The following is a 23,512-nucleotide window of genomic DNA, read 5'->3' as shown; positions in this document are numbered from 1 at the left end:
GATTTCTTAAATCTCCCTTGGCAGCCATTTGAGATGCCTCAACACCTGCTAGGAAAATACAAGCCTATTTTCCTATTTGGAACTTCAGTCCTCGGTCAAGTTCTCACCCCACAGAGCACCTTTGCCTCACACTAATCTTCCAGGCCCACACAACTCCTCCAGACTAGCGGCAGTAGCAATTAGAAAACACCTGGTGGAACTGCACGTCTACTGAACTTATACAAACTACAACTCTCCTAAGAACAGTTGCTGAAGGCCAGTTCCAACTGCTGTAACGGGAAGTCAAATTTCTTTAGAGTTGTTTTTGATATATGCAAACTTTTTCATAACATAGTTAATTGATTATATTCTAAACTGGCATAAAATGCACAATATCGCCCTTTAAAGATTGTACTTGTAACTGTTACTAAGTGTCACTATTCACAGTGAAGTGAGTCTTGAGCTGCACATGAGCTGGAAGGCTACATGCAGAGGAAGAAGCAATCAATCCAAAACAAAACAAAACAGAAAAAAGCATAATTCCAGTTTCCTGTGGTCTGATGAAAGCAGAATTGAAGTGTTTAGCCTCAATAAAATTTGTTCCAAATCCCAAAGTCTTGCTATCAGACCTATCAAAAGTTTTTGGTCTAAGCTAAAAAGGTGTGTGCAAGGCAGACTGCGTCCAGATCTGAATCGATTACACAAGTTCAGTAGGGAAAATTTGGCCGAAATTCAAGCAAACTACTGCAGGAGGCTTGTGAAAAGACACCTATAACATTTGACTTCAGTCATACAGTCTAATAGAGAAATCTACCCCAACTTAATTGAATGTGACAAATTTCTGATTTTGACAGAACTGAAAATTCATTCTAGCCCTGAGCCAGAATGAGTCGGTTAATAATCCTAACTGACCAAAACCATAAAAGGTTTTGTCTGATTTATTGTCAAACTAGTGAGAGAGAGAGAAAAAAGTTGCATGCCTTTTTATGCAGCGAGTGCAACCGTCAGGCATCAGGTAGAATTTATTTTCCACATTTGGACTTTTGGAGTTTTCTGCTATCTTTTTTTATTTGCTCAAAGCAAAGGGATATCAAATGTTAAACAATAAATCTTCATTTTGGCTGCACGCGTACAGCCTAGTTGTCAGACTTGTCAAAGATATGTATCTTCATCCACTGCAGTGGTTCTCCTTGATGAGCACGTTCCGTGATTTAAACAATCCAGGTATAATGTTTTTACCCTCAGGCAAGAACATGACAAATAGCAGACTCGAGCCAAAGTGAATTTCCACAGCAGGTATTTACAAGGGCCTCTGTTTACCTGGCATTACTTGCTCTTATTTAAGTTATTATCCAAAGTGCATCAGCGGTGGGGAACTGGCGCCTGGTCCACAATACGCGATTAATGGTCGATGCCGTTCTGTCGATATTTCAGTCAGAAGACTCGTGTCAAGACAGCACCCCCCCTGAATAATTGCTACCTTCATGCTGCTCGCAGAGCATCTGCTCCTCTCTCTTCCATAAAATCATCCAGAGACTTCTGAGACGGATCGTCACAGCTGATCGATTTCAGTTAATCATGTTGGGAATGCAGAATTAGATCAAAACGAGTACATCACAGCCCACCGTGTGGTGTGTGTAAACTGTGCAGTTTACTTTAAGGCTGCGCTTGCCGAGTAATGTTTGCCAAAGGTAATGCGTTTAGTAATTTAAAGTAGTCTTTAGACTATTCTACTAAAATACAGATATAGTGCCTTGTAAAACTACTCACACCCGTTTGACTTTTTTTTTTGCTTTTTTTCCTCCACCACTCTCGAAGCAGTGGATACTTGTGAAGTGGAAAGAAAATTAGGCTACTTTTTTTTTTTTTTAGTAAAATGAATCTAAAAAGTGCCATAAATATGTGTCAAGCCTCATGTACTCTGATGCACCTAAGTGAATGGAAAGCAAATACCGTCACCTAAATACTCAAGCTTGTCATGATGTGTGGTTGAAGTTGGATCAAAATGCAAACCAGGGTGAGCCAGGATGAAAAAGGTTTTAATAAAGAATCCAAAAAAACAACTTAAAAAATACTGGGAAGAACATGCAGAGAGCCAGGGAACACAAAGACCAGGTAACAGAGAATAACAGGATGAACCAGCAATAAGTGAGAGCAGTAGAGGTGCATAAATACTCGATTGGTGAATGATGGGACTAAAGATCGGGGTTGATTAACTAATGGATTTTAGGTACGAGAGGACAAAGAGAGAGAGGCACACGGGGCGAGGGAGAGTACACAGACATAGGAACTAGGAAAAAATTGTTTAACTTCAACAAAGAATACAGTAACTAAGCGCAAGGAATAATTGATAGAACTATAATAACTAACAAGTGGCCGATCAAAGTAAAACAGAAAGTTGCTCTAAACAAAATCAGAATAAGGATAACAGATCAGAACTAAGAACCCCGAAAAACCCAAAGCAACTCAAAACAACCCAAGATCCTGACAGAGCTTTGTGTAATTTATTCTTAGTGTAAAACCAGCTGTTCTGTGAAGGCCTCCCTGGTTTATTGCAGGTAAATGAACAGACAGCACCATTAAGGACAGGAGAGAAGTTTAAAGCAGGATTAGATTATAAATCAAGCATCTCTAGGCCTGCCAAGAAGTGCATTAATCAGAGAAGAAGCTAAGAGATGCCTATTGTAACTCTGGAACTGCAGAGAATCCACAACTCAGGTACAAAAATATTTAACTAGATGTGCAGTCTATGAATCTATAGTGACAGTAAGAACATTATTGTTAACTGAGACACATAAGAAGTCCTGCTTACAGATGTTGGGAGTTGCAGAAACATGCAGAACCAAGAGATCAGGTCAGATCAAAATTCAAGTTGTTGACTTGTATGTGAAATGCTATTTGTGAAATTAGAGCAATAACACATCACCATGGTTAAGCATTGTGGTGGTGACATCATGATATGGGGACACATTCCTATAGGATGGTTGGAATCTAATGCAAGACTATACTGTGAAAGGTGGCACAATGCTTGACATTGGGGCGGAGGTTCACTTTTAGCAGGATGACGCTGAATGTACATCCAGACCTCATTCCAAGTGACGATCTGTGATGGAAAGATTCCATCAAATCTGACTGAGACCTAGCTGCAGGTCTTCTGCAACTTTTAGATGTCTCTGCTTCAGCACACCTGGCTCCAATATAAGCTCATTAGCAGAGCTCTGTAGAGCTTGACTGCATGCTCGCAAGGCAGTGTCACTATTTAATTTAAGTGTGTAGGACAAGGAACACAACTAAAAGTTGCATGAGTCTGGCCCTGGATGCCTGCAGTTTGAGATCACCGCTTTAAATGATGCAATATTTATGGGAATGTTAAATCAGTCATTTACGGTAAAAAGCCTGTCGTGTTTCATACTTAGTGACGTTTCCATACTTCATTTACTTTTACTTATTGTGGCTGTTGGGTTAGACATCTTATTCAGTTAGCTTAGCCATCAGTCAGCTAACTACCTTCTCAGCAGGCTAGTTTGTAATCACAGAGATGCAGGTTCTGATGAAAGTATTAAAACACCATACCTAATCACATTTCTGACATCATAATATTGGCTGTGTTTAAGTAAGTAAATAAAAAATAGAAACTTTTAGTAAACTGATGTAATGTGTTTCACATTTTGTCTTCAATTAAGGGGTGAAACCCATGGCATCTCAGTGCTTTGATTAAAGGATTATTATAAAAATTGAGTTAAGACCACTTACTAATCTTTCTTGTGCATGCAGCCACATGACTGTTGCAATCAGTTTACATTCAGATTCCTTCTTGCTGCAAGATGACTGCATTGCAGACTACAAAAACGGATTTGACTCCTGTTGCGCACCAGCTTTTTTTACAACTAAAGTAATCATACTGTATGTATCATACTCTTTAAAGCCCATCTGCATTAAATCTAAACTAAACCCTTTCTGCTGAATCCACGGTGTGTGAAGGCGCTCTTATCTGAAGTACTGATGTCGCAATGACCTGCAACTTCCCCCCTAGCACAGGAAAGCACACAGTCTTCATGTTTTTACTGATGTTTGCATCTCTCTGTGTGTGCGTGCGTGCGTGCGTGTGTGTGTGTGGTTGAGGGGTGGGGGTGTCCTTTTGGTGCAAATCATTGGACGTCAAATGTAGACTTCATCTCAGTAAAGAAACTAAGTGTATTTAGCCTTAAGTGGTTACAGCGTGGTAAAATTAAACTGATAATCTATACAGTTAGACTCCTGTTGCTTTCTTTTTTTTAGCCAGACCGTTTAAGAAGATTTCCCTTAAGCTTGACATTGTATTCACCCTTTGAAAGTGTAACATCTGCTGCTTTATTAGTCACTTAAACTCAAATTTTTACACAGTGTTTTTTGGTTTAACTAGTTAAAGTTTAAAGCCTCAGATGTTGCCTATAAACACATTGTCTACATTTTTAGATGTCTGGTGCATGTTTGTCAATGTGACTGGAAGATATTTTAGCGTGATTTTTTTTTCCCTTTATGCCAAGAAAAAAACTTCTATTTCTTTGATTATTTTATTACAAAGTAGACTAATGTTGGTAGAATCTTTAGTTGGAATATTAAAGTTGTCTACAGCTGGAGTCCCTGTGGGCAGGTGAATAGTTTCATAACATTGTGCTTTCTGTCTGTGGGTTGTGTGAATCTGTTCGCTTCTGTCAGTTGTTGTGCAGGATAGAGGAAATGAAAGCTCAGACGTAGCTCTGAGGCATTCAGAGCTGTCCTAGCGCCCTTCACATGCATTAGCATTGTATGCGTGTGTGTGAGGATGTGTTTGTGTGTGCTCCAAGTGTGTGAGAAAGTATGCAAGTTATTGTGCAGATAAGGAGAAAATGCACTTCTTTTTTTTAATTATCTCATTCATGCTTACGTGAACATTTGTTTCCACCCTGACACACACAACCACATTTGCGTGTAACCATATGCACACATTGTCAGGAAGTGATTAAATCTCAGCTTTATAATTGTGAAATATTGGGCAAAACTTCTTCCTAGTTCCCCTTTTTGTTAGAATTTTTGTCTGTTTGAAAATGATTTAGAGGGTGTTGCGAACAATGTTCTTTCAAAAATCAATAACTGTAAAACAGGAAGACAAGAGAACCAGCATGAGACAGCCTGGAAATCTGAAGCTAAACTTAGAAATCAATGTTCAATATATACAGTATATCTAACTCAAAACAAAAGTAGTGATGATAAAATTTCTTGCTTAAAACATTTCTAAAGTGATTATTTATATTGTGATTTTAACAATTGAGAAGTATCTGAGGGCTCTAGTTCGGAGACTTGACAAACCAGAACCCTACCCAGGAACGTAAAAGTGCTGAATGTTGCAAATTAGTGACTCAATATAATCTGATGGATTTCCTTAGACAGAAAGCTTTTAAAACTAATTTGAATTATAAACTTAAGCTTAATGCAATAAATGTTAGCTCAATAAAAATTCTGACAGCAATCAGGCACATGTGATTTCTGCTCTTGTTTTGCTCAGTGTTGATATGCACAGGCATTAATTAGCAAGCCCAGTTATCATTAGTTCCTCATGACAACTGTCACCATAACAGCTCGCTTTATAGTAGAGAACCATGTAGATAGTTGTGCAGGATTCACTTTTTTTTTTTACATACAATCTTTGTTAAACTTGAGAGAGTAGTGAGGACACAGTTTGTCACACAAGTCAAACTCTAGAAGTCCACTAAGAGTTTTCTATCACCATTTTGTTGGATCCTAAAAATCCATGCAAAGGTACTGATAGAAAATTAGATTGCAGATGCAGCAAAACTCTCTTTCTTCCATTTGAGTGTGACACATAAATGGAAACTAAACATTCAAGATAAGCTTGCACGCTTATAGATGTATTTGCAACATTTTAGCAGATTTTAAAGCACAAAATGTAATATCTGTTATTTACAGAAGCATTTGTCTAGTTTATGCTCAAAGCAACTGCTGTGACCACACAAATATTCAACATATTTCCTTTATGAAAGTATTTTTATCAGGAATGCAGTCTTTGTTTTATGTACATCAATAGTTCATTACACTGGGGATCAAAATGCTAAGTACTCATCATCCATCTATGGTACTCAGTTCCTGTTTTTAAGAGCATAGCTACAGAGGGTTTATTTTTATTTATTTAGTCAAAACAGGATTTTAAAATGAGTTGTGTACTTTGAAAAACAATGGAAAGGTCAATTGTGTTTTATTTGTTTCATGCTTTTTTTATGTTTATAGCTTTAATGACTCTAAAGTATGATGATATTTGCCCCTTTAATGAGATTGTGAGTGTGTGTGTGTTTCTAATTTCCTGCTTGTCCCCTGTAACCCCTAAGCTCTAATCACAGGAAGTTTAGAGGAAGTTATCGTGTCTGTGTTACACAAACACACACACACCCAACAACCAACCCACCCACCCACCCACACCGACACAGCTGCCTTCACCCACGCTTTCACACTTGTTGGAGAGGAGAAAAAAGGGGTGAGGGGGAGCAAGAAAGAAGGAAAGAAAGGGAGGAGACAGTGTTCAGGTGTGATGGTCTTTTTTCTCGTTTTCTGTATAAAGCGTGTAAAACCTGCCTATGTCAACACCGGCTTGTCTCACTTTTTCATCTGCTCTGATTTGGCTCTGCCCTCTTCTGTCTGAAGAATCTGCCACTCTCCAGCAAGCAAAGAAAGAGAGTATTTCATTCTTTTTCTGTTCTCTGTGGCAGCCGGATACCTTGAAATACTTGTCAAAGAAGACTGAAAACCTGTATAACAAAGCTGGACTCCTATTGGAGTTACCTGCTTTAAATGCTTGTACCATAATGTCTAAATAGGTTGCCAGTTGTGCTATAGCACACCAAGTAAGACCAGAGAATTATATGTAACAGCAGCGCAATGAGATGGATACAGACATAATCTCTTTAAAAACATTAAATCCCTCCAGGTTAGATGAATCCTGTTTTACTAGAGATGCACGGATACTATATTAATATATCGTATTAATATGATATTAATATTAATATTAGTATCGGTTCTGATATTGAAGAAATTTCTACTCATTTGCTGACAGTGTATTGCTGACAGTGTTCCCTTGTTGAAAGGGGCAGATCTGGTCAGTCTAATTCTGTGCTTTGTGTTTTGAGCAAAACCATGCCTTATTATTCATTTTACATTTTATTTAGAATACCTAATTGCACTTTTTGAACCATTTAAAATAAGGTTCACAAACCTTCTTTGTTAAACAAATTAAGTTGTGTTGTTTTTATATGTTTGACGAAACATATAAAATTCTATTGGTGACTTTAAGTGATCTGTAATGGTGTAGAGCTGTCAAATACATTTGCTATTCAGTACTTTTATATCTGTTTTTTTTATTTTTTTAAAAAAAGAAACATTTTAAGTAAGCTCAGCATTGTTTTTCTGTATCGGATCAGTGTCGGCCGAAACTGATCCGATACAGTATCAGCCAATATTTGTATCATATTGGAAGTGAAAAAAGTGGATCGGCACATCCTTAATCTTTACAAAATCAAGCAATAGAGTGGGAAAGCCCATACCAAAGGTATAAACTAGTGTTTCAGATCACTTTTGAAATGTCTCTGAAGTGAGTTTGATTGACAGATTTCATTTTAAAATCATATCAATATGAAACTATCTTTGTGTCAGTGAAGACTAACATAGACGACTTTGAAAAAAGTCAGATTACTACCAAACAGCTTTCTGGGGATTTAGATACATCATAACTGCTGTTATAAGACATGTCAGAATACTTGATTTTCCATCAGTGAGTAGCGTTAGTGAAGTAGTTGTCAAGCAAAGTGTTGGCATCAGCATACTTTGGAACCTTTTCTTTATATTTGCCAGAAAACCCAGGACTTTCCCAAATATTTCAAATTAAGAGATCCAAAGAGAAATAGTAGAGACATAGTTGGGCTGCCAATCATTTCAGAAACGGTGATCAATAGCCAACCAGAATTATGTCAGGTTCTTTTATTCTTGGTGAATTAATAAAGTTATTAGTTACAAGGATGAGTCCATCTTTGAAAGAGTGAGAATGAAAGAAATCTTGCCCATGTTTCTAAACTTCTGAGTGAACTAATGTGAATTGCCTCATCGGTTTTATTTTGAACTGTCTTCAGTAAAAAATACCTTTAAAGCAAAACTCTATTATAGTTTTGGCCATTTAGCAGATTCCCCTCAGTTGTATAGCAAAGACTGTTTGATGTTTTTTCTGTTGTTGTTAATATGCTTTCTTTGTACTGTCAGTGTGTTACCTTCAGTGCTTAAGCCCATGATTTAATACTTTTATCTTTGAGTAAATTGTTTTTCTCTTAAGTTTTAGGAATTGAGTTTCAACCTATTTCACCAGTAAAACACATTTTTCTTTTTTTTTTTACTCGCATTATTTTAGTACACCAGGTTTTTATTTTTTACAGGTTTTTATTTTTTACTCAGAATAGGCTTTAGAAGGCAGACACAACACAGAGAAGTTAGTCGGTTTAAAGTATTTAACAAAATTTTAAGTTATTTGAACTTTAGACATTGCCTAATCACTCCTTAAATGCATCAATATTTTAGTCTTAATTGAGGATTAGCATCAGACAGTGACAGCCTAAGTAAATACAAAATGCAGTTTCCAAATGATGATTTAATTTTTGTATTATGGGATAATTCAAAGATAAAACTAAACAAATAGTTGTTCCACTCTAGGCAACTACAACTGCTATCAGGCAGTAACTGGTAATATATATTTTCACTGTGGAGGAGTTTAGTCTCACTCTTATTTGCATAATTGTTTTAATTTAGCCACAATGGAGGATTTTTGAGGGAAGGTCAGGTTGCAAGATCTCATTCAGATTCATGTCCAGACGTTGCCCGTACCACCCCAACATTTCTGTTTTTTCATTTTGTCTGCAGCGTTGAATATTTCCCAATATTTTTACACTTGTACCTCTCAATTTCTTTTCTATTTAATGTATTTACCCATGTTACTCAGCAACAGAAACTGCAACATTTTGAGCATTATGCAATACCAAAACAGGAGGAGCAGAGTGTTTATAAGCAACTCAAACTGCTGTCAACTTTTGACTCACTGGTAAACCAAATTTGAATAACTGTTGAGGCAAATGTTGTTCCAAAATATGGAGAATGACTGCTGGAAGTAAAAAAATTATTTAGAATTAATCAGTTGTATCCCCAGTTGCTTTTTGACAATTTTCTCTATGAACTACAATAAACATCATATCATAGGACAAGGTCACAGTTCATTCTCCTTATGTCTCCAGAAATCTGCACATAACCAGTAGGTTATAGGACAGCGAAGCCAGATGGTTCATTAATTATTCATGTTATTGTAACTATACACAAGGATTACTAAAAGCTTGATATTAATAATAAGTAGACCATTAAATCTTAATGCGCATTTGTCCTTTGGTTGCATTTTACATGCTGTGACAATGAACTGGGTTTTTAAGTGCTTTAACATAAAACCTGCATTTGCAACATTCTGCAGTGCAGAATGTTGGCCTCGATTTGCTTATCTCTGAATTTTCCATATGCTGCCAACATGTTTTAATTCTACAGAAAGCTGATGTGCTTTCTCTGTTACCTTGGTGATCCTAAAAGTGGTAAACCTTGAGTCTTCTTACTTCATTAACAATTTCCACACTAAAAAGCATGATTAAAATCACCTGTTTATGCTTCTATGCAGCTCATTTATTGATGGGAACTAATTTTTTAGTGACTGGTCAGGATCTGTGAAGGGGAAAATTGTCTGACTCCAATTACAATCTGATTTCTGGGACCATTTATATTTTATACAGTTGGTTCTTAATCCTTTAAAGCTTGTAAATGTACTCCTAGCTTATTTACATAGGCAAACTATTCATTATGAGGTATTTTATCTTTATTTGTATTATATTGTAAAAGGACTCTGTATGTCTACGTTTATTGTGTTACCTCTATCCTGGAAGATTTGTTATTCTTGTTCTTATAAGTGACGTTTTGAATCTCTGTGAAGCTCTTTTCCGCTAAGACAAACCCTATAAAGTCCAATTCTATGTGTTGACATGTGTTTTCCCTTTATGTCCTTCTTTTTTTGTCTCTCACAGTGCCAGACTTTGCATTCTGGCAGCCGGTTAACAATAATTAATTGCACGCACTCCTGGCAGTCTGTCTGTCCGTGTGTGTATGTTTTATGTGCAACGTCTGAGCTAGGCCTCTCGCGACAGTCTTATGATTTATTGCTGAACGGATAAATTAGATTTTGCACACAGAAAATCACAATATAGGATGCTCCTCGCCACAGTTTGCCTGTTGTGAGGATGGTTTCAGTGATATCATCAGCCATGATGAGACAGAGACATGCAGAAAAATGCATTTTTAAAGGAGCGCTCTTAGACGTGACCACACACACATGGTATGCTCCCCACACACATTCACGCTCAGACAGAATATGCTCTAAAGACCATAGCAGGGGAGCTCTGTCTGTTTCTGTGTGTGTCCTTAAAGTTAAAATCCAGACAGCCTTTCCAGAGACCAGACTATTGAGTCTTATAACTCTCAGGTCACAGATTATTAAAATAACAGAGGAGATATAAAGTCTTTGCTTGTGTGTGTTTACGTACGTGTGTATTCTGTCATTGTACAACTAAAGTATCGGGAACTGCCAAGAAGCTAAAGAAATGTGAACATAAATCTTTCACACAATTGTAAGAATATACATGACTGACTGGAAAATTGTATGTAAAACAACAACTTGTGCATTAACACGTCTGTATGTAGTCTTGAATACTGCAGTACAATTCCTTTCTGCTGTATTCATTCTTATTGTACCTTTTTATATCTTCTCAAGCCATATAGTGAACACACCCTGCTCACTAAACATAATGAAAAGTGAACACTGCCACTCAGGTTAAAACATAGTGGTGGCACTATAATGCAGACAGAATTAGATGTTGCTGTAAATTTCTTCACATTCCTGCAGAAGTTACTGTTTTATGGCCCTATGTGTCCCACCTGTGGACCAACACACCGTCTTCAAAGTAAAGTTTTATAGAGCATGATGCTGTCGTGTAGCGTTGTCATTTTAGCCTTTGCAGGTGAAAACAGCTAGTTTGTGTAATGCTGCATGCGTCACAGTGGGGTAGGTTTCCTGGCTGGGTCAGGTTTCTGTCACTGGTAACATTTTACTGTTTAGCTTCCTGTATGAGTTGTTAATTGAGCGTGAAAGTATGAATCCAGACCATGTTGTGCTTTTGTTTTTTAAGCCAGTTAAGGGAGATTTGTTGAGAGATTGTCTCACTGTTTTTTTTCCCCCAGAGTACCTGAACGGTCTGAATGCAGATTTCTCACACAAAGACTCCTTATTCTATTATACAATACTGTGTGTGCTTGTGTCCTTCTTGTGGTTTTTACCCAGTGCTCACTTTTCTCCAGAAAGGATAGATGGCCCTCCTAGAGCGTATCAGACACTCACGGGACAGTGCTTACCAGACCCTGGGTGGTGCAGTAATCTGTAGTCATTATTAAAGGTCAGACTGCTCTCATATACTTTTAATAATATTTTTGTGGTGACGGACCAGCCCATCCACCCTCCTATCTTTTGGATGAATAAGGAAACATTTGGGGCCATTTCCTGGGGCGGCTTGGAAAAGTTTTCTGAGACGTGACCAGAACAGGACCAATGACAATCTACAGTTGGCAGATCAAAGCTAAACACGACATAAGCATGCATGGAAATTAGTGAATGGGATTCATGTATATTAATATTGCATAAAATGTAGTAATTTTTAGAGATGTCTTAATCCCCACCAAACCTCCCTCTGGTGGCACCAGAGGAGATATTGTAGATATTGTGTTGTAATTGTAAATATACTACTGTTAAAGGAAATGAATAGCTGATTTCATACAAGATGCTAAATAGCCTGCATTGATGGCAGAAAGCACCAAAATTTCCTCCAGGCATTTTGTGAGGGACTGCTCATGTTTTTGTTCATTAAAGGCATGGTGAAAAACAAGTGATATTTTGTGCACAATCGTGTTTTTATGTAATTTCTTTTAATTGGAACATGATTGTACACAAACAAACATTTCAGTTACTTTTTCTGCTCTTTTTTCCCCTACATTTATTTGATTCAAATTATTTTAGCAGTTCATGTTTGTTTTTTCTTATTTGTCTAAACCATATAAAGAAAGACATTTGTTTTCCAGCTTAACAAAAATGCTTTGTTTCAATTTATTTTAGATTGGCTATATTTGGAAAAAAATCTCTGATTTGGTATTCCATTATTTTTAAAATTAGTTGAGAGGGAAAAAATATTCCTTCTAATCCAAGTTCTACCTCAAGTCAGAAACATAATTTTTCATGCTGTCAATACTAGCATTTAAAGATTAAAATCCTGTTCATAGTAAAAGTCTTTGTCAGACTTTTATTAACATTTATAATCTGAATTGGCTATAAAGATTGTAATCAGTGGATTTCTAATATTTATTTAGTAATATTCTTTGTCCTCATTGATGGACATTAACATTTACTCACTTGTCTGAGACGGAAAAGCTGGGACCATACCTGCTGATCTGTGTTTTGTGGTCATGTTTTTCTGCCTCCTAAGCTTAGCCACCTGTAATGACATCAATGGGCCACACACTGGTTATATTACTTCCAACACCTGTGAGATGTATTGAATAAAGAATCATTCTCAAAGGTGGAAGATATATTAACTATGAAAAAACAGGGGTTTTGTTAATGGGAAGATATAAAAGTGGCAAAACTTCATGTAGCTTTAGATCAGGGGAGCCCAAAGTCGGTTCTGGAGGGTCGGCATCCTGCATGTTGTAGTTCTCTCCCTGATTTAACGCACCTGGATCAAATGATGGCTCATTAGAAGGCCTAAGAAGAACATTGACATGCTGAAAAGGCTGTTGGTGCCACCAGGTAGAGAACTAAAACGTGCAGGATGCCGGCCATCGAGGACCGACTTTGGGCACCCCTGCTTTAGATTGTTTTACTTCCATCTTGCGTAAGAATTTGCAAGCATTCTATGATTTCTATGATTTATTTTCATTTTTTTAAAAGAATAAAAATGCACTGAACCTGTAATTTGAGCTTCAGAAAATGTATGCATATGATATGAACATTCAGCTTCTAAGGTCAAGTTTACCTTGAAGTAAAGTAGAACACAGGTAAACCCAAGGTGAAAGAATGAATTCAGTCAATCTTTTTAAATACTCTTCTTTTCTTTAATACGTAAATTTCTGTGATATTTCTCAATTAGCTGGGCTTAACAAAGGAATTGTTAATAATTTAACCTTTCCCTCTAAACTCCTTTTAAAATATACGAGAGCTTTATCGGTTAATCAAATGTTAACAGGTTTGTCTCTTTTTTTTATATTAACATATAATTCTGGCATACGTGTAAAAGACTGGAAATAGCTGTAGTGTACAAGCAAAACTGCTGTCAATGTTTTGTAGCAACTGGAAAATGTTTTCTTCACATCAATATGTCTTTCTTTGTCCAAACAACAATGCGTCGTATGGACTTAAGAATTCTGCCCTGTGTTGGACTGGCAATTTGTCCAGGACGCATCCCGCCTCTGGCCCAATCAACACAAGTTGACTTGTGTCAACTTGTGTTGACACAAGTCAACACAGTTCTTGAGTGGGTACTCTCTGCCGACACAAACGGGTATAGTCAATGGATAGACTTCAGAATTCCTATTATTTGATGAGATAGTGGATGGCAAAACAAAAATCTAAGCTTTGTATTTTATTATAGAATGAGTTAATAGACAAAATGTTCCTGATTTCTTTCAGTCCTACATCCTCAAAAGCTACTTTAATGTTACCAGCATTCACACACTCATAATTATGCAATTTTTTTAGTCTATCCATTTGACCTATGGTTCGACTTTTTAATACCACAGTTCAACAGCTGGTGATAGCTCAATAATTTTTTTTATTTGTATTTTCAAAACAGAGTTTGTGCAGTTTTTCCATCAAGAAGTCAACACAGTTCTTGTGTTCTTTTTGTTCCTCAGTGATTAACTGTACAGATGTTGATAACAGCAGACTATCTGTCTTGTTATGCAATCTGTCGGACTCCTCGGAACAGCTGATCATGTGTCAAATTAATTATGAGAATGCACCTGGAGGATATTTCACACATGACACCGGCACGTTCTGTAGCCGTCAGATTAATGGGATGATGTGGAAATGTCTTGACACAGACAAGCAATGCAGACACAGATGGAATCACATGTTGGGAAAGCATGGAAGTGAGTGGAGCATAGAAACTGGGACTGGGGAGAAGACAGCCGTGAGGGCGGGAAGAGGATAAAAGATTAATTGAGAGAGTACTAGAAGAAAGATGGACAGATAGAGAGAGCAGGGGAGTGAGGTGTGTTCTTAGCTTGTGTGTGTGCCTGTGTCTGACTGAGAGCCATTTAAAGGGTGAGGAAGAAGAGGGAGGGAGGCTCATAATGAGAGAAAGGCATTGAAATATGAACGTCTGATTAAGTTTGACATTTAAGATGCCATATTTTGCATGCTGTTAGCCCATAACAAATGAGTCCTACACTTGAAGAGTGTGCCTGCATGAACATGACTCACCATAATTGTATGTGTGCAATTTGCGTGATGCATGGCGGGAATGAATTGGGCCTCTGGTACAGTGAGTGTAAGTCAGGATTCTGGCATTGATTAGGGGCCCTGCTAGTCAACTGAAAGCTTCACGACTTGAGATGGCAGGTGGATTTTTTCTTCCTTCTGTTTCTCCCTAAAACCTCATTTTGTAGTTCCAATAAGAGCCATGCCTCTGTAATACCGTTTCCAAGCTTTAACTAGTTTCATCAAAAACATACTTTTCTCTCAGCCAACTTTCCCTGTATTTCTGAGAAAGGCCAGAGACTCAGGTCACGCGCTAAGCACAACTAATCAGCATGTAGTTGAGGTGGTTTTCTATTATTATCCGAGGGCTCTGAATAGGTGCAGTTTCACAGACTAATCTGTTTTGTCTGTGTGGGTCATGTGAACTCTTTAGCTAATATTTTCTGCAGCTGCTTTCATTTTCTGAAAGCCAACGTAAAGCTACAAATTATTTCACTTCATTTCGTGAATTTAGGGCCCTTAGGAGAAATTTTGTGACCGTCGTATGCAAACGAGCAGAAACTTGGTGCTTCTTTGTACGGTTAGCTTACAATAGAGGATGAATTTGTGCACCATGGGATCTAATGATAGATGGGATGTTTATCAAGACAAAAATTCAAAATACAGATTTTTTTTATCTTAATATTGTACTTTTCTGCCAAAAGTAACAAAAAAACTGTCAATTTTATGGTTCTAATATTTAAATTTAAATAAATTTATTACAATGAAAATCACCTATTACTTTTGCTCAAATCCATCCGTCCGTCCATCTGTCCATCCGAAATGGCCTGAGCGGCCTTTGTCAGTACGTGACTCTTTTTACTGCTTTTACTCTTTAATGACATTCTTTATCATGTCTTTTTCTTATTTTCTGGGCTTGTTTTGCATATTTTTCTTTTTATATGGTATTTTAATGGTATGAGAACTGGACAGTCCAATGGTGTTTATTCTTGCATATAATCAGGTATCAACTTGACTTGCTCTTTAACCAAGAATTGAAACAAATGGTTAGACAAAAGTACAAAATCCAAACATATTTTCAGAATTTATTGTTATCATGGATAATTATCAATATTTTTTCTTTTTTTTCCAATGCTTGTGAAGAATGCCATATAATTGATTGACACTGGCAAACCTGTTCTTATTTGATCTATTCTTACATAATCGTATTGCTTGTATTTGATGCATGTTTACTTTCATTCTTCCCCCAGATCTTTAAATTAAAATCAGTCAGAAAATCTCTACCATTAAATGGACGGTTGAATCTCTCCAGGAAAAAAAACAAATCACACTTACAGGTTGTCCTCTCTTCAAGTGTCCTCACACAATCACTTGCTGTCAGAGGCTTTCTTTGTCCATGTCATTATTTAGATGTCAGAACTGGAGGTGTAAAAATATAATTGTGTAACTTTAGACAAGCTGTAACTGCGATCTGCTTCACAGAGTTCAAAAGTCCAGACTGTGAAATTGCAGGCTGTTTCTGGAAACTTGACCAGATATGCTGGTCTCATCTCTGTTGGACAAATTAAGCCCAAAACGTTTCACAAATAAATTGTTGACTTGTTTATTTCCTATTGTTTTGGAATAACTTTGAAGTATGATGAGATGTGGTCTAAGACATGCTCTTATTAGTCTTATTAGTCATAATAAACACTTCAAATTAGAGGAGGTATTTATGTTCTTGTATAATCCTGACCTTCTACCCTCCTTCTACTCCCTTCTTTGGCACCCACTTCAAACTATCGTTTACCAAAAACCAAAGGGACAATTTCTTTTTAATATATATGGCTTTTCTTGTTTGGAACCTCCAGACCTTTTAACTTCATCCTTCCAGAAATATTGTTAAGATTTTATTGGAATTATGTTTTCATTCTCTATTCTTTGCACCAGTAGCTTTTATTCTCTGTCAATCTTAAAAAAAAAAAAAATCTTTCAAAACAGATAACGGACAAGAAAGGGAGAGAAAAAGATGACGCCACAGTGAGGGTAGTAAAAAGAGGGAGATATAAACCCCCACTACAAAGAATGACACACATCAAGAAACATTAGGAAAAACCAGACCATGCCTTAAGCATTATTTCTTCATATGTTGCTAATTAATCCTTTGTTTATGAAAGAAAGAGATGCTAACAGCAGCGGTCCCACGGGGAGGGGAATATCTGGAGTGTGTGGATGTGCTGAGAGTCGCTATCAGACCCATCCATAACCGCAACTCAATAATATGCATTTAGAGAATTAGCTCGGAGTCATTGGGTGAAGTGGTAGAGATGTGCAGGTAATCTGTTTTTCTTCATTAGTGGCATATAACGTAGTCTGAAAGAGAAAAACTTTGATAACTTAAAGGCTACATGAATTTTAATGGTGAGCTGGTTTCACTAATTATTCTGTTCTGCGTATATTGTGCAGTTGGATTATGTGTTTTTATAGCCACACAAATCAAAGAATCCTTTAAAATGGGTGACAAATTGCAGGAATAATGGTAATTTTTGATTTAACTGCTCTGTGTTTTAGAAAACAGAAAATATGCTTTTCAAACATGTTTAATACCAATTAACTGTAAAAAAAAAAAGAAAAAAAAGAAGTGTCTTTAGGCGTTGTACGTCAACTTGTTTTTGCTGGGTTGCCTAAGGACAAATTGCTCATTTAATTCATGTTTAGACTGAAAGACCCCAGGCTGGGATTGGAACCCAGGACTTTCTTGCTGTAAGAAAACAGTGCTACCAACTGCTCCACTATGGAGCTCTAATAAATGCATTGCTATATAGTTCTAACATTCCTCTGTGTCTTTGTGAAGACGATTTACAAAGAAAGAAATCCAGTATCAGAACTTGAAAAGATGAGCTGAAATCTGCCTCGTCCTAGTAGACCTAAGAAATAAAAATGCAGAATGACAGCTACAAGTACTTACTCTGGGCAGGTTGATAAGTCAGTAACTGCAGAGCAGCAACATACAGCATTGGATACAATATAGATTCTAATAAGTAAAGAAAAAGCTAAGTTACAGATAAAGCAAGTTTGCCAATTAAAGCAAATAAGGCAGATATTTGTGCAAAGCTAATCAGTGCATCATGGAATGCCTCTGGTATAGTCTGTGATGGCCTTATATACCATACATAGTAACATTTAAATCCACCAGTGAGGTTTTCCACAGATGGCTATGTCGGCCATATTTCACTGATCCTCGCTCCACCGCTTGTTGCTGGGTCCTTGAGCATCTGTCCTGAGACGATTATTGGCAATTTCAGATAAAAGCCTCACTTGTGTTGGAACTAATTGCTGCTGATGGAAATGATTAACTGTCACATTTGTCTTCGTTGTGGTATCGGGGCTATTGTGGTGTGTGAGGGCTAATTGTAGCTAGTAGCAGGAGTTGTTATGCGGCATTTTGTAGTGGGTTATACCTAATTGTAGCTGATAGTAATCGTTCCAGTCTGTGAATACAGCCCGCAGCACAGAGAGGTCGAGCTTCGACGTACAGATGCTCAGACTCTGTGTGAACTTTCTGGCCTTTTATAGCAAGAAAGACCAGACTGCAATTTCAAGCAAGTGTTGGATAATAGCAATATTTTCGTCGTTTCCTGCTGTATTGATTTTACTTTCTCCTAAAAATCACTCATAAGTGTAATTATTGTCATCATTAGTGCTTTTATGAACTTTCTAAAACATCTCAGCGTGCACATAGGGCAGATGGAAACACACTTAGGTCAGTCAGAGCCTTTTAGGTTGGGATTTCAGCTTCATTGCTTCACCACAACGATCTGTAGTTTTCCACTGTGTATGTGTGTGTGTAAGTGAATGATGAATTCTGACTGGGTGTGGTGAACATCAGATGAGATTTTCCTTCGCTCCCTGCACTCTCTGGCTGTGTCACCCACACACACACACACAAGAAGCGAGTGCCAGGGCTGGTCTAGGCGTGGGCCCTCGCAGACATAAATTGCTTTTATTTAAATAGTTGTGCAGAGGGGGCAAAGACTGGAGGCTGAAATTGTAAAATGCTACAAAGGCCGCAAAGAGAAAATGGAATTCAGCAGTCCATTTCCCCCCCCCCTATTTTTCCTCTTGATCCCCCTTGGTTGCATTACAAGGGTTTTAAAATTATGTCCTGATTGTATGTGTGTTTGCATTCTTTTGTTTTCAATCATCCCAAAAGGAGCTTTCAACTACATTCCCCGAACATCTTTCATCTAGAAGTGTTTATCCTTTATGTGTAAAAACGAAAAAGTTAGCAGGTTGCTGTCTTTAAATAACAACAAGCATTTCAGACTCGGATTGATCAGAGTCGTTCTCATTGTACACACTATCGCTCCTCCAGATGGATCATCAGATATGCATTATTCACTCTCTCTTTCCTCTCCTCTGTCATACGGCATTGATCTAAAAGTGATCAGTTTTGGCGTCTATCGGGCGTCTCGGCATGTTTGCGATCAAACAAATGCATACAAACATGGGTCAACGGGTTTGCTGTTTATGAGCCAATATGAAGAGGATAACCACAAATAAACACACTTGCACACAAAAAACCCCCCAAAACACGCAATATCTCTCTGTCACGACTGTTGTGAACAGTGCAACCGCAATTGTTCTCTTTTCAAACAAAAGAAAGATTATGGTTTAACATAAAACACATGTCTGGTTATTTGGTGGCTTTTGTAAAGTGATTATAAGGGGGGGAAAAGGGACGGATGGTGGAGGAGAGGGAAAAAAACAGGGTGGGTAAGAACAGAAAGAAAAATATTATTGATGAAATTACTTCAATTATCGTAACAATTATTCTTGCGTGTGGAAGAAAGGAACACAGAGGATCAAAATGTCGTGGAAACAAAAGGAAACGGACCTAAAAAGTGCTTCAGAGCAGCATTTCAATCTGATAATATGACTTGCAAATGTTTTCACACCCCTTGTTCATTTTTGGTTGTGTTTGACCAGTGTACGTGTGGCCACTAAATGGTTGACTTTAAGGCTTTTTAGGCTCAAAATAGTTGTGTGGGTGGAGACTGCCAGTGAACAGCTGTTTCAAAGTCTTTCCACTGTTTCTCAGTTGGTTTTAGGTCTGGACCTTTCCAACACCCAAATATATCTTCATTTAATTTATTCCGTTGAAGCTCTGGCTGTGTATCTAGGGTTGTTGTTCTGCTGGAAGGTAAATCTCCTTCACAGCAACCGATTTGTTGCAGGTTGTAGTAGATTTTCTTTTAGGATTATCCTATATTTCACTTCATTCATGTCCCATGAACACTGGCCAGCTTCTCTGCAACTGTTAAAAAAAAATCAACACAAGTTTCAATGTAGTGACTGTGTATTCAATGTTGGTTTCCACCATTTTTGTTTCTTTTGTCCTTCAACTTGTTTACTGCATCTCATAGATGGCTTGAGGAAAACTGTGAACATGAGTTATCGTGGCTTTTTTTTTAGCAATAAGTTCCCCTTTCTTACTTTTTCATGTAAACCCAAATTTTATAATTAAAGAAAAGTTGTTCGTTAGAGAGATCTTTCCACCCGAGCTGGGACTCTCTTCAGCTCCTCCAGAGTTTGCATGAACTCGTTGGCTGATTCGATTGGTAATGTGCTCCCTGCCCAGCCTAGCAGATGGGATTTAGATTTATAACCCTGCTTTAAATTTCTCAACAACTTTATCCCTGACCTTTCTGCTGTAATCCTTGCTCTTCGCGATGCTGTTGGTTCCCTCGTGCTCTTCAAAAAAAAAAAAAAAAAGAAAGCCTTAAAGGCTTACACAAAGCAGCTTCATTTTCAATGGAATTTAAATTACACACAGGTGGCTTCTACTTACTAGCTAAATTACTTCTTTAATAGATTTTATTTAGAAACATCAAAGTAGAGGGGTTAAATACAAATGCAGTTTTTTAGAGAGCGCAGGAAACCAAAACGGAGACAAAAGGACAGGATGGCGTTGCAGCTTTAAAGTGAATGAAAGACAGACAGAAAGAGAAGAAGCAGAGAACTTTGGAGTGCTGAAGAGGATGAATTGCCATCCGCAGGCTCAATCATCCATCTCTCTGATACCGGATGTTTGGTTTGATGTGGTCACGCAGTGGCTACAGGCCCGCCAATGGTGTCTCCCTCCCATCTCTCGCTTCATCTCACCCTCCTTGCTCTCACTGTCTCAGGCTCCCTGATATGGTTTTTGTTCTCATGTGGTCAGATGCTGAAGATTTTCATGGATGGTTTCCATTATGATAAATAAAGAATTTGCTTTACATACTGAGTTAGAAAAAAAAGACACATCAGAAACAAATTGCTCCAATGCTGAAAATTTACCTGCACACTGAGTCAGTTTTTGAAGAGTTTTGGGTTAACTGAGTCCAAGCAATGTAAGATGCATAATTAAAATATTTTGGTCCAACTCATATGCTTTCTCTTTCTTTCTTTTTTTGTGTCTTTAGAGATGGTGAGGAAGAAGAATCCCCCTATCCGGAGTGTGGGAGGTGAGGAGGAAGAGGAAGAAGAGGGGAGGAAGCCAACAGGAGAGGAAGAAGATGAAGGAGACGAGGAGGAGAGAGTGGCAGCGGAAGCAGATCGGATAAACCGACCCTCCGAACCAGAGTCCTCTGAACGGATCAGAGGAAACGAGGGGCAAGACGAGGAGGATGAAGCAGAGAGTGAGTGCATCTCCTCCGTCGGTGAGCTCTACATTAATGAGGAGCGAGGGGGGAGGACTGCAGGCGGAGGGGCGAGGGCAAAACGAGTATTAGCGGCACAGTGTGAGAGACCGGAGAGCCAGTTGGAATCCGAGGACGGGGAGAGGGGAGCAGAAGGAGGGGAGAATGACCACCTCACTCCTCCTCTCCCTTCAGCACCTCGGGTCCTTTCCAGACAGGAAGGGAGGGAGGAGTCAACCAATGACACCCCGGCACTCTCGTCCAGCCCTTCTCCCAAACTCCAGGACTTCAAGTGCAATGTGTGTGGTTACGGCTACTATGGCAACGACCCTGCTGACCTGGTGAAGCACTTTAGGAAGTATCACCTGGGTCTGCACAACCGCACACGGCAGGATGCTGCTCTTGACACCCAGATCCTGGCCCTCCACAACATGGTCCCCCAGCATACAAACTTAGGTAATTCCTGCTTCAATGAAAGTTATATTTTTGCTTTTATATAATCCTAGTATAAGGCTTTCTTCATTTTAACTCAGTACACTTTTGAAAGACAAACTGTTCCGACTCATATGCAGTTTAACATCATTTCAGATCAATGAAATTGATTAATTTATTCTTTAAACATGTTCTGATTGAAACACCTTGAATTGTCTATATGTATCTTTATTTTTCAAACTCTTTTTGCTGTTCTGATGTCAGATTTACAAACAGGACAGGGAGCGAGAAGTCAAACCAAAGAGCTGGGGAAGACAAGAGCTGATGGACAGAATCAGCAGCAGAGGACAGTAATGATGAACGGAGCGTACGACATACAGGTGTGTGTCGCTCAAAGTTACAGATTAAAACATTTAACAAAGTCATGGTTATTTTGTAAGGGGCATTGTTAAAGTATAACTTCATTTGTTTTTTCTAAATGTCTTGTACAGTAGGGGAGTCAAAGACCAGATATTTTCCGTCTAGATTGTAACTTTTTTTGCAGAATTTGTATTTCTATAAGATTGAGGTCTATTGCGATTGTAAATGTAGTGGAATCCGAATATATCTGCTTTATTGTATGATATAGAGATGGACTGGAAAATATGCCTATTTTCAGTGGGACCAGCCTTAACCAGTTGCAAGAAAACTCAAAGATCTGATCTATTTCTGATCAGCAAAAGCAAAGTATTTAAGTGCTTCAGTAATTATTCAATCTGGCCGATGTTGCAGATAGAAGTGGTCACTTAGATGGTTACAGATGAAGTCACTGGAAGCACATAAACAAATTGTGCTTCCATTGACAATCAGAAGGTTTTTAGGATAATTGTCACCACTTGGTTGCTACTTATAGAGTTAGATGCTGCAGCAGATAACAGGAAGGTCCAGTGTATTGAAGCCAAGTTGCTCTTTTTTAATTCTCTGTGCTTCTAACTTTAGTCATTAAACAGGTGAGATCTGGAAATATTATCAGCTTTTTGCGAATCTCAAAAATAAGGGTAATCTTCTTGTAAGAATATGTGCAATTACCTCTAGTTCTGACATAAGTAATTCATGACCAGCCTTGTTAGGAAAGCTAAAAAATATTATGTTGAATGATCTAGAGGAGAAGTCAAAACCACCTAAAAGGGGAATGAAGGTCAGAAATTGACCACAAAGTTCTGAAATGCAGCATTGAGTTACAATTACAAAATTTAAGACATTTCTCAAAATGTATTTTTCCTTAAATCAAGGAGATGGACTAAAATAAAATATATACAAATCGGATTAATTGGTGAGATGTTAAAATTACTGACCTGCTGTCCATGTGTTACACTGATAGAAACAAGAACACCTGGCAGACAGGCAACAAATACAATGTTATTCAAAAAAATTGAAATTCCTTCACAGATAGGCTGAAGTCTTGAAATGCTTTTGTGTTCTTTCATATTAATCTTTGCTCTAATTTGACAATGGTATCTGCTCAGACTTGCTTTGAAAAGAAAATGTACATTAGTGTAGATTTGAGGAAGAAGAAAATCCACGTACAAGGCAAAAGTTGGCTTCCCTGGGAATTCTAGTTGAGTGTAATTTTAGTGTGCAGCCTGGATCTAAATCCTCTGGAGGTTAGAAAAGTTGATTTTGTTGTGTTCAGCTTCGCCTTAAATCAAGAGGGTCCTAATCAGGGAAATTAACAGCTGCAGACTTGGTCCTAAAAAGAAAAACAAAAAGAATGCAACGCCCTCCACTCAACATTGATTTGCTGTGGCTGCTAATGATAAACATTAAAGTGTCAGGAAGGAGG

General features: G+C 37.9%; 1 protein-coding gene across 3 annotated transcripts in view; it reads left to right on the top strand.

Moving 5' to 3' along the window:
* Positions 1-23,512, top strand: part of trps1 (transcriptional repressor GATA binding 1) — a 132,438-nt gene that overhangs the window by 43,928 nt on the left and 64,998 nt on the right. For 2 of the 3 annotated variants that reach the window (XM_023345060.1, XM_023345061.1), the window contains exons 3-4: positions 21,043-21,714; positions 21,955-22,070. In XM_023345060.1, coding sequence (XP_023200828.1) covers positions 21,043-21,714; positions 21,955-22,070 — 788 coding nt within the window. The remainder of the gene's footprint in view (positions 1-21,042; positions 21,715-21,954; positions 22,071-23,512) is intronic. The other variant, XM_023345062.1, reaches the window with a different exon arrangement.

Source organism: Xiphophorus maculatus, chromosome 13 (assembly GCF_002775205.1).
Source record: "Xiphophorus maculatus strain JP 163 A chromosome 13, X_maculatus-5.0-male, whole genome shotgun sequence".
NCBI lineage: Eukaryota > Metazoa > Chordata > Actinopteri > Cyprinodontiformes > Poeciliidae > Xiphophorus > Xiphophorus maculatus.
This window is presented reverse-complemented; position numbering and strand designations above follow the sequence as displayed.